This window comes from Lepisosteus platostomus, chromosome 8 (assembly GCF_059453375.1).
Source record: "Lepisosteus platostomus isolate fLepPlt1 chromosome 8, fLepPlt1.hap1, whole genome shotgun sequence".
Taxonomy (NCBI): Eukaryota; Metazoa; Chordata; class Actinopteri; order Semionotiformes; family Lepisosteidae; genus Lepisosteus; species Lepisosteus platostomus.
Genome location: NC_142618.1, coordinates 9,137,543 through 9,152,718, shown reverse-complemented (window position 1 = coordinate 9,152,718; position 15,176 = coordinate 9,137,543). Strand labels below are relative to the sequence as shown.

Sequence of the window (15,176 nt, the reverse complement as noted above, 5' to 3'; positions counted from 1 at the left end):
GAACTGCTTAACAAAGTTCAAATACTTCACTCCCATTAAGTATTGTCCAGATGATCTTGACAAGGATCTCTTACCTCTCTGAGTTTCTATGCCCCCCTCTTCGTTTTACCTGCCTGTTTTATGCAGTGATCCTAGACTGCTGACGACACTCAAACACTTGCCAGGAGCTTAATGAATGCATGTTGATTGCAACTGACTAAAATAAGTCAAAAGACCCATGAAGCATATACAGTTTACAGTGCCTTGCATAGGTATTTAGACTCTTTAAAAGTCCTCTAATGTTGCTTGGTTATAAATGATACTTAATCACCTTTTTCCACTCAGTATATTGACTACAAACTCATATGCTAATACAGAACATTTTTAAAGGCAAAAAGTGTTATTTGTCAGCAGATTATCTTAAAGAAAGTAAAAAGAAATCCAGGAAACAGTGCTAGGTAACATTTTTTAAAGTTGTGTCTTTATCTTGATGAATGTAAATATTTCTTAGAATTTGCAATATGCATCTTGAATGCAAACAAGTGATAAGGCATGGTTTGTTTACTGAGAGCAATTCTACATCTCAGCAAATGGCTGCATATCACATTTAGTAGAAATTGTGCAATTGGAATTCCCTTTTTTAAGCAAACCTCAAAAGACCCCAGGTGTTTATCTGGTTTAAAAATGAAAACTTCTACAAACCACAAAACGTCAGTGCAGTCACACCGTATCTGACTGAAGAGTTAAGATTATAAGATCAAAACCTTGCAATTAATTTTATTTTAAAAGCGGTTTTCAGTAAATAACATGAAGTTACAGCAACAGATGAGGGGTGGCAATCCACATTTACAAAAGCTTAATAAAGAAAAAAACGATTTTACTACGGAGAAATTTCATTACCAACCTCTAACGTAAACAAGTTGGATGTTGGCGACAAAACCTTATTCCATAGCCTAAGCCTACCAAGGAGAGTGCTTCATGTTAAAGACTGTTGTCTGTTACACTTAAAAAAGTATAAAAGGGGAACTGCAGTTCCGATTTCTCAGACCGGTTATTAAATCTTGGCAAAAAAATACACTAATTTTGAATCAAGCACAAAATTGTAAATTATGCGAAAGGACTGCAGATTGCCATGCTGTCACAAACTTGCATTGTAGCTCACACGAATTGTGAAGTGAGGCAACCCTTCCTGCTCACTAGTCACTGTAATGACTACTGTACTGCGATGTACGAGCGAATAAGTACAGGTTGTGCAGCAGACCATTCAACGCAGAAATGTTCCAACGTGATCTGCATGCAGAGCGAACAAGTCTGTAGTATTCGTCGGCAAAACTGTCTGGAAGTAGCGAGCAATACTTCTATTGGATTAAGATGTATTCACAAGCCTGCTCGTTTACCATGTAAATCAGCCGCTTCAAGTTACTATCAGCTTTGTCACCTAGTTCTGAATTGCAGAATATTGCGCTGCGCATACCTGGAACTTCCATCTACTTTGTGACAATCGTTACGGTGTATTTATTCATATTGTGATTTGAACTCAACGAAAATAGCATTGTAGTTCCCCTTTAACAGCTGGCTTCTTAGCTTATTGACTGATTAATAAGACTAATATGATTTTGCAACTCCTAACCTGAAGTGAGGACGAAATAGGTGGCAACAAAACCAATTCCACTTAATCCATTCAACTACAGCATTTAAAAGGTTGTATAATGAAATGCAAAGTAAAAGAACTGAAGTCAAGCAGAAAAGATGACATTCACCATAGGGAACAACAAGGAGAGGGGCGAAGCACTCTCTATAACCTCGTTTACCCAGAATACACATCTTGTTCATAAATTCTCAGAGATTAAAGCAAGACTGTTCGACAGTGCTCCAGAAATTCAAAGCATCCCTGTGAATTCTACCACTTCTCTGTGTGATGAAGCACAGGAGACTTCGCATTCCTGAAATTGCGCTGGAAACCCCAGTCGCATCGCAAAGCTGGATAAGCAGTTAATACAGCCCTGTGCTGTACTGTATATCACCCTCTTCAAAGGCAAATGTTTCTTTAAACAAAGGCCACATTACAATACTGCAATACAATTAAACCAACCACAGTGTGATTTCCTTTGTCTTCAAATTGGCATGTTTTGTTGCAAGTGACATGTTGAGCTTTGGTAAATTTGATTTTCAATGAAAGGACCACAAACTTAACTTTATTCTTGTAATTAAAAAGGGGGAAAAACAGCAGAAGCGACAATTTAATAAACCTTAAAATTGTGCTGGAAACTCCAGTTGCCTCGCAAAGATGGATAAGCAGCTGAAGGGGAACTGCAGACCCAATTTCTCAGACCTGTTATTAAAGCTCAGCAACAAAATAAAGTGTATTTATAAATACAAAATTTACTCATTTCAAACTAAGCACAAAATGGTGACCTTTGTGAAAGTACTGTATGGGCAGCATGTTGTCCCAAACTTCTGGTCTCACCAAGAGCAAGAGTTAGCACAGATTGCGATGTGAAACAGCCCTTACTGCTCACTAGTCATTGTAATGACTACTATAATGTGAAGTGAATAAGTACAGGTTGTGCAACAGACATTTCACTGCAGAAATGTTCCAATGTGATATGTACGCAGGGTTAATGCGTAGTATTTGTTAGTAAAACCGTCACAAAATTGAGAGCAGTATTTCTATTGGATTAAAAGATGTATGCACAAGCCTGCTTTTTTGCAGTGTCATAGAGCTGCTTCACCTCACTGGACGTTTTGTTGCCTCCTTCTGAATTGCAGAGTATAGTGTTGCGCACACTTGGAAATTTAGTCTATTTTGTGTTGCAAATTAGAGGTTTCGCACGTTACTTTGTGTATTTTACTTTTATTGTGGTTTGAAATGCACTCATCAATGCAGAAAATGCTTTCTCTTTACTTCTGCAACAGAGACTTGAACAGCTAGTTAAAACTGAATACCGTACTGTATACTGTACTGTAACTGAATATTGTAGTGTATTTACTGAACTCTGTAAACTGCGTAGTACAATTATATAAACTGGGTCACAAAATCAGCCATTACATTGTTCTGAAATCAACTATTAGTTTGAGTTGTACTACATCTTTCATTATGGGTAATATTTTCAGGACAATTCTGATGAAGTGATGACTATCAAAATCTCACAGAGCAGAACGTTAAACCTAGTTTAGACATTATTGAATGAAGCAAGGGTATGGATGGAGAGGAGATAATATGCAGTATAAACAGGTCCATACTGCTTACTGAAGCAGATACTTCTGCTGCCTTTCAAATGAAAACAGGCTTTCAAAATACCATCACTGCAGGAGCTACTCAAACAGGTTGTGAAATGCAATCCACTCAACAGCATGCTTACCACATCCCACAACTACGTCAATTCGACAACATGTTGTACTGAAAGCAACCTTATCAAGGCTTTCTAAAGATAAACAGCCTGTGTGAACAAAAAGCCCAGAGTACAACTGTAGGCCTTATGAGTGTGAAAGAAAATTGAAAACTACTCCTGTGTTGTACTTCTCCGAGAGATATTCTACGTTGATTTACATAAATCAGTCTACATTCTGTACTATACTTTTGCACGGTGTAAAAAAATTCTCTCCCAACACAAGATTAAAGGGACTATACAGGGAAATAAAATGAATGCAAAGAGTGACTCAGTGTCCCTGCACTTAAAATGTAATGCATTGCATCAAATAAAAAACATTGGTACATCATCAACAGGTTATTAAGGACACCATATCAACCTGATTTAAAGCAAAGCTACAACCTTCTGTTGCTTTACGCACAAGAGATTAGTATAACTTAACTTTAACACAACACAGCCTTTTGTCTAAGAGTAGGGCAACAAATAAAAGTTTCTTGAAAAACTGCATTAATTTACCCGGTGCAACACTGAACTATTGTAATTGCGGTTGGCAAACTGTAGTACTGCAAAGCCTCTATTTCCAAAGGGACATTATCAGTCCTTTTTGTACATTTAATGCTCAAACCCCCAAAAGGGAGCACAGGGATTGGTCTCCAAAGAAAAAACAGATTCTCCAGTATAGTGGTTCTGAAATGGACGGGCAGGGAGGGAGAGAATCAAAATGACAAAAGAGGATCTTCCTGTTCGCTTCCCTGATCGTGAGCCCTGATATCCGTGTTGAACAAGATCGTTATTACCTCTTCGGGCACCTTGCTCTCCTATCTCCACAGCAATAACATCTGTTACGAATTGCAAAACAGGAAAACACCATCAAACACAGACTTGGTTTAGGCGTCAGAGGTCTTCATCATAAAATACACAGCATTCGGTGAGGAGGTGTTTCATCCATACAGAGTAATATCACATTTTAATCATACTTTACATTTTTTGAATCATTACACAATTTCTATAAAGCTTTTTTGTTTTTAAGATGGTCTAAGATTCCCCCCCCCATTTGTTAAATTACTCCTTCAGGTCTTCAGAGACTGTCAAAGGAGGTCTTTGTGAATCGACAAACTGGAACATAAGTCAGAGTCTTAAACATGAAATAGTTTAACAGCAGCGTACTCCTAGATATTCAGAGAGTGACTTTCATATGATGAAATGTATTAATGGTAGGAATACTACTATAACACCTCATCTTCACTTAAAGACCCATTATTTGTTCGTGCCTCACGCATAAAATGTACTTGCAATTTGACTTTTCGCACAGGTATATAAGGGACAAGAATTTGAACGCCAAAGCAGTTTTCTGTTGACGTTCACCGTTAAGAGTCCAAAAGCTTTACTTTACAGAGACATTAATAATCTAAAAGCTGCATTTCAAAGTTAATCGCAATGCAAGCAGGGTCGCGGCGGTAAGACCGCTGCCCCTGGAGGCCAGGCTTGTGCACAACTGCCCAGCTCCACGGGCAGTGCGGCCCCTTGAGTCCGACATCAAGCACGCACAAGAGCGACAAAGATCAGATCAGATGTATTGGCCAGAGACAATTTCTCGCATTAGGAATTTGTCTTTTCGCATACCCCAGCTTGCTCTCCATGAGCCCCACAGGCACACAGACGGGGAGAAACCTTGGGGTCAGGCATTTATACAGCGCCTCTGGAGCAGTTGGGGTTAAGGGCCTTGCTCAGGGGCCCAACGGAGTAGGATTCCTCTGCCGGCCGCGGGATTTGAACTGGCAACCTTCCAGCCACAGGGGCAGATCCTGAGCCACAGAGCCACCACACCGCCCATCAAAAAGAGACTGACAGTCTGCAGTTTGGGAACACAGAGCACGGGGCTGGTCTCCCGCGGCAGAGAGGAAGAATCCACAGGAGCCCCTTATAACTGCAGTAGCTCAGGGACTGTGAATGGGCGGGTCCTGAAGACTGGCACATAGCTGACGCCAAGGGTGACCGCGGCCCCCAGGAGAGACGGGGGCTGATGGCGCATTTCAATTCTTCACCCAGCTACCATAAGAGGAAGTGCGCTACAGTGTATCCGCTGCTGTATGCCCGGACTGTGATACTGTTTAAGCAACCTCTCACCACACCATACACCCCACAAACCCTCTTACTTCAAAAACAAAGCACAGTTTAATAAGTAATGACGCATTGACCATCAAAACATGCTGCAGATTAACAATCTACTTGGCACTGCAGAAAACACAGACATTTTACCCCCCCTCCCCCGCAAAGTAAAAAATTAAGCCTTCACAGCTTTTATTTTTATATTATTTTTTGTTGCTTACATATTGCACTGGGTGAACATGTGGCTAACTGCAGAGCTCTCTGACTCTTGGATATTACTGTTCAGGAAAAAGGATAAACAAAGCCTGGACGTTCAGCACTTTGGCACATTACTGTAACTCTTACAGCAGACTACAACTGATGAAGCCCAAACGAAAGGAATCTACCAATTCCATTCTTCCTACAGGTTCAATAGCCCAGCTCAGCACTGGAAAGAGACACTGGACTTACTGGGGTATACGTTACTCTTTTGGAATGAGAATAAAGTCTTAATTCAAAGTAGGACAGGCAAAAGAAACCAAAAACAGATCATGTTCTGTATTATAATTGACCTTCTCCAATCAGTCTCTACTTTACTTCCTAATTGGCTCCTTTATCAACCTTGGTCATGGTGTTTTGCTCAAGAACAGAAGGCTCTGTGATGCAGCGTTCACAGATACAGTAGCACAGTGTTCTTTTACAGACGCAATTTACATGTGGACAAAGCACCTAGACTGACCTGATTGCAACTTAGTCCACCTAAGGACCTAATATGGGGCTTTGAAGCAGTTCCCTGGGTGGTCAAAACCATGACAGGAATGATCATATGCACTCAAAGTAAAGTAAGATAAATTTGTGGGTTTTCAGCATTGGACAACAGGACAGAACCAAGATTTTACTTTTATCTCCAAGCCCTACTAAAACTTCCACTTTTGTTTTTGCAGGGCACTATAAAATAGAAGGTCATCAGATTTGGAAAACAACAACAGAAATATTTAAGCTGATTAAAATAATCTGATTTTTCTCCAGGATGCTTCTGGGTATTATGAAAAAGTGCAAAGCCCATTAGGAATAACACCCATCTGTGCACTGCTCTTTTCTTTGACATTGAAGAAAAAGACTAGATTTGTAGATTGATTTAAATGTTATAGGTATCACCGTACAAAACACGGGCAATGCGAAAGACTGAAGAGCTAGCTTCTGCAATACCATTTTAAAAACAGGTAAGATTTTAACAACAATTCAAAATAACCTCTGTTTAGAAAAAAATGCAATTTGAAAATAGACACTTTAGGAGAAGAAAATGCTCAATGCAACCTAATTTGGTCACATGAGCCTGTGCTTCAGCAGAGGGAACGGAGCCGAGAGAGATCAGTGCTGAGTCTGCAGAGTCTGCAGCAGCCCAGAACGATGTCGCCGTTAGTCATGCATGCTGCTGGAGTGCAGGAGGAGCACACAGGAACAGAGAAGCATGAGAAAGCTCGCACCAGTGAAATCATTCCCTGTCAAATGTTCCTGAGAACTTAAACAGCACTTACAAAACTCACTTTTTATAAGATATTAAACTATTTCACGTTTATAACTAGCAGACATCGCAGTAACGTTCAAGCTATCCTGCTTAAGTAGGAGACAAAAGCCTCCAGTTGTGAATATGAAAGGAAAAATCAGTTAATAATGCAGAATTCATAGATCAGATTTTTTTTCATTTTAAAATGTTATGTGTATTTCCATTTTCCATTGAACGCCAATCAGAAGTGAAATCTTGATAACCAGTCTATGCAAGTTCTACAGTTTGCTACAAAAGCATACAAGAAAACACAAAACCTCACTCCTTAGTACTCAACACCACCCTCAATGCATGAATATACTTCTTTAATGATTTGCAATGTGCCAGGCAATAACAGACAAAAATTGCAGGAGCACGTGTATGGTCAAAAGACCTTGGTGTCCTTTCAAACATACATAGCGCTGAAGAGTAAATTAACAAACCTGATTTACCAAAGCTGCTGATGCCCATTACAACTTCATCTAGATATGTATAAGTAAACACCAGCTGGTGTAGAAAGTTCCATGAGTATTTCCCATCCAGCACTCAACTCAATGAAAACAAGAGATTTTGGACAAACTCATAGGATCAGGACAGAAGCCTTTGTTAAGATGAGGAAAATCTCATCTTGATGGTATTGAATGAGCACTGATGCATACAGAGCACTTCAAATATACTTGATGGATGTGTTTAAGAGTGCTTGGAGCTGTAAACTCTGATCACAAACATGGCTGTTAAAAATAAGGTCTGACTGGTGGTGGCCAGTCAGAGGAACGATTCCAATCGTTTTGTCATTAGCAATACTCCAAACCTCAAAGTTGGACATTCACAACAAGAATCAGCTCTGCTAAGTTAAAAGACCAGTGAAGTGACTCAGGGTTTGGAACAACATTCATGTTTCAGAGGGAAACTTCACTGAAAATCACTCATATGCGGTATGAGCTCCAGTGAAATGTGGACGATTCCTCCAGTAGATAAACAGGAAATGTAAAAAAAGTATTTGTGCAAGAATTCTGCTCCTCAGCTACATGCAATAGTCTCAGAAAGGTACCTTAAGGGAGAAGACATTGCTTTCACAACCATAGTAACCCTAGAACACAGAGAAAAACAATTCTCATTCACTAGCCAAATCCCAACCCCACTGAAATGAGATAAACTTGACAGTGGAAAAACGATGGCCATTGTGATATAGCACACAGAAAATTCTTGTTTGTGTTTTGTGAATTAAATTTCCCTACTACCATAACTCTGACTGCCAAAACTTACAATCTAGGTCTAGGCATTTTAAAATGCATGCAAAGGTAAGTTAATTTAGAACAAAGCGAAATGTTTTGCACCATATTTAACCATTCACAATCAAACCACAAGCTGCTTGTAACAGCCTAGTAATAACCTAAAACGCACAGAAGCAACACTGTCAAAGGCTAGCACTGCATAGCCGCAATGATAAACAGAAGACCACAAGGAGGGTGCTCAGCCAGTGCAAACACACAGTCAGATAACCCTCGAGGAGAAATGATTCATCTCACGTGTAAACGAGGTAAAGCAATTTAGATGCTGAGCCCCAGGCTTCAAAAAATCTTTCTTTAAAGACCCGGGGAACCTTGCTTGTCAAAGGCTGGACCTCACACTGTAAGCATCCTCACTTAAAAAAAAACCGAGCAGGACTATGTGGCAAGAACAATAGTAGCAAAACTAGCAAGAGGTTATGAATTTCCAAAACTGCACACCCACAGGGTCATTCAACACTAAGCTGTTCCCAACAGCCCAATCAGATTTTAAGGGTGGGTGGGGAGGCGAGGGTGACAACTACAGACCTTTCATCTGGTGCCACAGCACAGGGAATTCATTCACGTTCTCGTCTCCAAGTACCGGTGAGACTGACCGTTTTCAGAAAGACAAGCCGCACGAACGTTTCATGAGGGCAGCGTGCATTTAAATATACTTTTCAGACATTCTGAAATGAATCCCCCATACTACACTCAAGCCTTGCAAGGGATACAAGTTCTGCAGCACGTAGCAGCAGGAGTGATTAGCATTGATCTGCCACATCACCACCACAATAGTAGCCAAGCCCCGACAGGTAGGTAATTAAGGAAAAGCAACAGAAGCTAACAAACACGCTGTATCTTCCTTTAGAAAACAGTCGGCCTGTGGGGGGGAAAGGGAACAAAAGGCCGGCAGATGTGTTACATTTATTCTTGTGCTATAAAATAAATGTCACAACATATTTACGTTTACACTGAACTGGATCACAGCTTAGTTCAGTCTCGATTCACCGTCCTTTTGCATTGGGCTTGCCAAGACTTGCCATGGGTGTCTAGTCTCAGCTGCAGTGTCAGGGCAGGATGCCCCTTTTAACTGAGCCCGTTATCCTTTACTCATTCGCCCAGCCCAGAAACATATGAACTCCGTCGTGAACTCAGTAGACAGGGGTCTGCTTGGGCAGTAAACGGACATGGGACCAGAGATCGGGAACTGCAACAAGACTGAAAGTTTATGCAAGGGACACCTGAGCTTTTAACCGTAAAGGCAAAAACTTAAAGGGTAGCCGCAGTTCCAGTTTCTCAGACCGGTTATTAAAAAAACGATACAAAATAAATTAATGGACGGTTTTCGCAACATTTTAACAAATCAAGAATGAAGTTTGTCAAAGTACTGTTTGGGAACCGTGTTGTCACAAACCACTGCCCTTGCCACAAGGGGGAGCAAGAGTTCACTTGAATTGCGATGCAAGGTGGCCCTTCCTGCTCACTAGTCACTATAATGACTAATGTAATGTGATGTATAAGAGAATAAGTACAGGTTGTGCAGCAGACATTTCACTGCAGAAATGTCCCACTGTGATTCGCTGTCTCGAAGTCAAGAACAATATTTAGAAGAGATGTATTCACAAGCCTGCTTGTTTACAAGGTAATAGGGTCGCTCCACCTTACTGGAAGTTTTCTTGCTTCATTCTGAATCACAGACTATGGCACTGTGCATATGTGGAAAGTTAATCTATTTCGTTGAGGGTTTTATACATTACTGTGTGCATTTTACTTTCATTGTATTTTGAAATGCTTCACCAATGCCGATTCTTTCTAACCCCAAAAATATAAAAATAGCCTTGCAGTTCCCTTTAAACTAAAAGCTAACAAAGTTTGCCAATGAAATCACTTTCTTCCAAGCAGAGATGATTCATTTTCAGTCCATTTGGTTTTTGGTTCAGGTCACCGGCTCTAGAAAACACTCTTTATAACCAGTATTGACAGTACTACATGTTGTAGTAACTCAACTGGAATGTCTAATATTAAAAAGCTTGTGACTCCGTTTGTACTTAAAATGGCCAGGTTACAATGTCGTTCTTAAGAGAATGTAAAAATAACCTCACATACCAGACTCGGTATCTATTGCCAAGGGCATGGTTTTCCTTAATGTAGTTGTTCCTTAATGTAATCTATTCCACATGCTTCCATACAAAACAAAAAAATTGCTAGATGTCTATTTCTATTTGATTAATTTGCCAATCTAACTTTGTGTTTTAAAATCTTAACACACCGGGTCAAACGGGCACAGGCAGACGCTAAAATGACACACGATTTTGGAAACTTTGCCATCCTGGAATTTTGCAAAACTAAAACGGACAAAGTTGATTTTAATTAAAAAATATGTATTTTATCTGGGATCTTTAACCTTGCAAGATCCAAGCACAGATCCAATTGGGAAACAAAACCTAACACTTTAAATGTAAATGTAGTTGCATATCTACAAGGCAGGGTCTCCTAGGGCTGAGTAACAGATGTTTAAAATGCTACTGTTACCTATACCCGTACCAATGAAAAAACTCTGAAATCTGTTCACTACTAGGAAAACGTTTCAAAGCACACAGAGCCAAGTTGGCAACAATCTCCTTGGCCCATCCAAGAAAGAATCCTGTTGCACTTTCCGCCTTGGATAAAGTACAGCGCATGACCTGATGCCCTGTACACTGAGGTTCGTGTCAGCCATTCATTACTGACTGCTTTGTGCTCTTTTGCAAGAACTGGGACCTACAAAAGTCACAAAGCAGGTTTCACTTAATAGCACAGTTCACTTCTCTACAATCGCCTTTTGATCATATAATCACTGAAAATCACAATCATTTGTAAGTTTTACTTTTTCGGGGAGGGGTGCATCACATTTTTGGAATTCATCTGGACCCAGGCGTGAACGATTAAGACACAAAATTGTATTTTATTTTCTGATTGAACACGCCTTAGCACCCGTTCTGAAGATTCAGTCCTGTATGACAGTGTGTGACCCCAGCAGTCAATGCAGCTGTTTCCATTATTAACTAGGCGGTCAAAGCAATTTCTTATGGAGCCACATTTACCTCCCTTGCTTTGTACAGTCTCTACAATCTGGACAGGGATTAAAATCTCTACTGCAACAACAAAACCAGTTAAGGTCTAGAAGACTTGGCTCACTTTCAGAGGTAAGAAACGGCCAGCAGGTCTACATTTCTGCATCAGCACTCAATTTAAGACTTGCACAAAACTCACTTTTTGGGTGCAGCTCGCAAACTTAAACAAATGTATGCCTTCTCATTTCCACCCTCAGCATTCTTCACTACTCCTTTATCTCCTGAAATATTTTATCGACTGGCTCACATAAATCAAGCACGATTCCCGTGTTTGTTTGTTTCCAAAAGGAACAAATAAGCTTCTGTAATCCATCGCGAGCTTTTCCATTTAATTCATCTAGTATCAATGCAATACAAGAACCTGTTTTGGTAGGCATAAATCTAGTCAAGACCGATCTGGCACTCAAGGTGAACTTCTTTAACCTCACTAACTACATATACCTCCAAATGTGTTTTGGTACAACTCATTCTCCTTTTGCTCTTAAAAGATCTCTAAATTTATTGTTAAAGATGCTGAAAACGATTGAGGTTTTGCTTTAAAATCACAGCTTACATTAGCCTTACGATTTTGACCTTACAATAATTTATTTCAGTGCCCACATTGTTCTCTGCAAAAGACCTCTGGCTATTTTACTACGGTTTCTTTCCTCAACTTAGTATGCAGCAACAAACGTACAGTACGAATGCCATTAAGCTTGAAGTGGCACACTGGAGTTAAAACATCGAAAAGTCACAAAGAGGTCGAGATTCAAACACACTATGCTCATCATAACGAAATTCAACATGTATATAACATGAAAAGGTAAGACTGAAAAACGAGCAGTGCTAAAATATCACATTCAATATTCAATCGCAAGCAACAGTTCATACTGTATCTGATGTCCGGCTGTTTTGATTACTCACAAAAAGCACAGTGCGTATCTGAAACCCTCAGTGAAACTTAACACCCAACTGAATGGATTGTGTATTTAAAAAAAAAGTTTTGCTGGTAAGCTATGGGACTTCGATTCTTTAGATAGCAACCAATGGGAAGTCACACCTAGGGGGTATTCCAGTGGTGAAAAAGCCCACTATTTCTTCTCAGACTGACATCAGCCTGACAGCATAAGCTTCTTCTTGAGTAAAGCACAATGTGGGTAAAGGCCTCACTCATGGGCTCTAGTTGAATGTTCTCCCAATATTACTATTGAATAGAATGTATTGTGCTGAAAAATGAGCACACTTTACACACAAAAGCAATATACTTTGAAAATGACCAAGGCTGACTAAAATCTACCATTTGAACTTCAAGTTACAACAAGCCACCTCTTCAGTTACACTGTCGATGTTAGTGTAGCTTCATCCATTAAACACAAGAGGAAACATTTCCAGATACGAGATACTGCAGGCATGTTTCAAACTAACATTACAGACCGTTTCAGTTTAAACATTTCACAAATGTACAAAATCTCTCACAATGCCCCAGTGCTAGAAAAAACTTTTAAATTATGGCTTCTCTTCTCTTCTACGGTATGACCTTAAGCCTTCTCAAAAAAAAATTTAAGTTCCTAGAATTGAGTTCTGTCACCTATACACAGTTTTGGTTTGAGCATAAACAGAGTGAGATAGCATCTGCTTCAACAACTGGTACAGGGCAAAACAGCAACAAACTTGTATTCACAATACCTAATGTTGCTACAACCAAAAGTATCTGCTTTCTTTTTTTTTTCCTGATTAGAGCCTTGAAAAATAACATTTTTTATAGGAAATGAAAGTCACATTGCCATAACGTGGTAATGAGAAACAAAAACAGATGGTTACTCGTTAGAAAGAAGGTACTTTTTGTGTCCATTTTAGCAGACGGTTTTAGCACAGTGCAGAGAAGTGTTTGTGGAATATGTGAAGATATTGTAAACTGACTTAAGCAGCACTAACAGTACAGCACGCTGCGTAATAAAACAAAGAGCTCTGAAGATGTTAGGCACAAGAGTTGCGTCTAGAAACCACTTGTTAAGTGGGATTTCTTACTCCCTTGTTGAACTCATCAAAAATGACAGCATCTGTCCAACATTTGACAATTTTAGCTTTCAGGCTTTTCTAACGTTAGCGTATTCCCTTGAGAAATTGAACATGAAAATAAAAAAAAACAAATAGGGAAACGAAGCGAGCAGCTTAATACGCAGATTTAAATAGACGTCATTAGAAACGACCGTTCTGCCGATGCTCATGTTTTTAACATCCAGAAAACTCGTATTACAATCTACTCAGGTGTTGGGCCTGTGTTCATGGTAGAAATTTCCACGAGCCGCGACCCTCACCCACGAAAAGCAGCAACATGCATGTGGACAGCAGTACTGTCGTGTAGCGGGGGGGGGGCGGGGGAGACTTCCACGCCGGGCGCCTTCGCGGGGGGAAAACAAACCACGCAGAAACGGCGAGCGGATGCCTTTGCCAGCCCCGTCTTAGTCTCCGTTTCAGGACACGCCACCAGCCAGCTGCCGCGAACAGCGCGACACTTCCACGCGGAAGGCGCCGGACGAGTGCGTGGCCATTCCCACGGTCCCGCCGACTGAAGGAATGAAGGCAGAGGACGGGCTCCGCTATAGCTGACACTGTCTGGGCACTGGGGGCGGGGGGGATCTGTTTACATCCTGTGGAGATACGACACACACTATAACCCCACCACCACGCAGAAATATCCCCCTTTCTGTTGTATTTTAACTCAAGGACGTGTATGAAATAAACCCCCCGAACGCGTCTCCTCCACCGTCCTGTCCTCGCACAGCCCGCTGAAGAAGACGTCCCTATCTGTGACGGTGATGTTTTCTTCATTTTCAGGCAGAGGCGCGCTGCCGGGCTCGGAGGGGAGGGGGACGACGACGATTAAATAAAAACGAATGATGATGATGATGAGGGTCCGGTTATGAGGAAGCCGCTCGGCTGCTCTTTTTTTTTGTTTACCTGCGATAGCTGCCGGGGGTCCGGGCCGCCGAAGAGAGACGAGCTGGAACTGAAGCTGATGGCTCCTCTGCGGCTGAGGACGTGCTTGGGGACCGGCCTGTCCAGAGGCAACACCGGCAGCTGGTAACATACTTCCATTGAACTCCGGGGTCGAGGAGAAGTCGAGAGAGTCAGAAGGATAACAACCGCGGGGAAAAAAAAATAAATTAAAAAAATAACAATTAAAAAAAAATAAATAGCCGAAGCACACCAACAAAACAAAAAAAAGAATTTAAAAAAAACGTTATGAAGCCCCCATAAACAGGCGGTCTTCCTTTTAATTTTTTTCCTGAAATAATCAGTTTTATGTTAAAGACAAAAAGTACTTTTTGTTCGGAAAGACAGCGGACTTGCGTGGACAGCGGGCATGAATAAAATGTATCTTCTTCTCTTTTCCTCGCGTGTCTTCTTGTGTCCCATTTTACTCGGCTTTTTGTTCATCGGGCTGTTTCTTCGCCCCTCTTTTCCCCTCCGCTTTTCAGCCCAGATCGGGGCCTACAAAGGAAGAGGCCTCTGTCTTTTTTGTGTCTTTTGAAAAATGCTTCCTCATTTTTTTTTTTGTAAGTCTCTTTTTCAGACGCGCTTCATCATGACCAGGGCTCCGCCGTAGGAAACACAATCAAAGCCGCCCCCCACCAAAAAAAAGCACAATCACTTCCCAATCTTACCAAAAAAAATAATAATAATAATAATAAACGGGAAAAGCCTTCCAACGGAATAATAAAAGCTTGTTGCTACAACGACCCGGGGCTGTTCAGTCTGTGTTTACGTGCAGCGACAGAGGCAGCAGCTGATCAAGTATCAACATCTTTATTCAGTCCTTTTTCCC

At 40.8% G+C, this 15,176-nt stretch overlaps 1 protein-coding gene across 3 annotated transcripts in view; it reads right to left on the bottom strand.

The window, feature by feature from the left end:
- Positions 1-15,001, bottom strand: part of pde7a (phosphodiesterase 7A) — a 51,546-nt gene extending 36,545 nt beyond the window's left edge. The window contains exon 1 of one of the 3 annotated variants that reach the window (XM_088642330.1): positions 14,309-15,001. In XM_088642330.1, coding sequence (XP_088498456.1) covers positions 14,309-14,446 — 138 coding nt within the window. In that variant the 5' untranslated portion in view covers positions 14,447-15,001. Of the gene's footprint in view, positions 1-4,973; positions 5,052-14,308 lie in introns of those variants that run through there. The other 2 variants (XM_088642329.1, XM_088642331.1) reach the window with 2 other exon arrangements.
- Between the last annotated feature and the right edge of the window lie 175 nt (positions 15,002-15,176).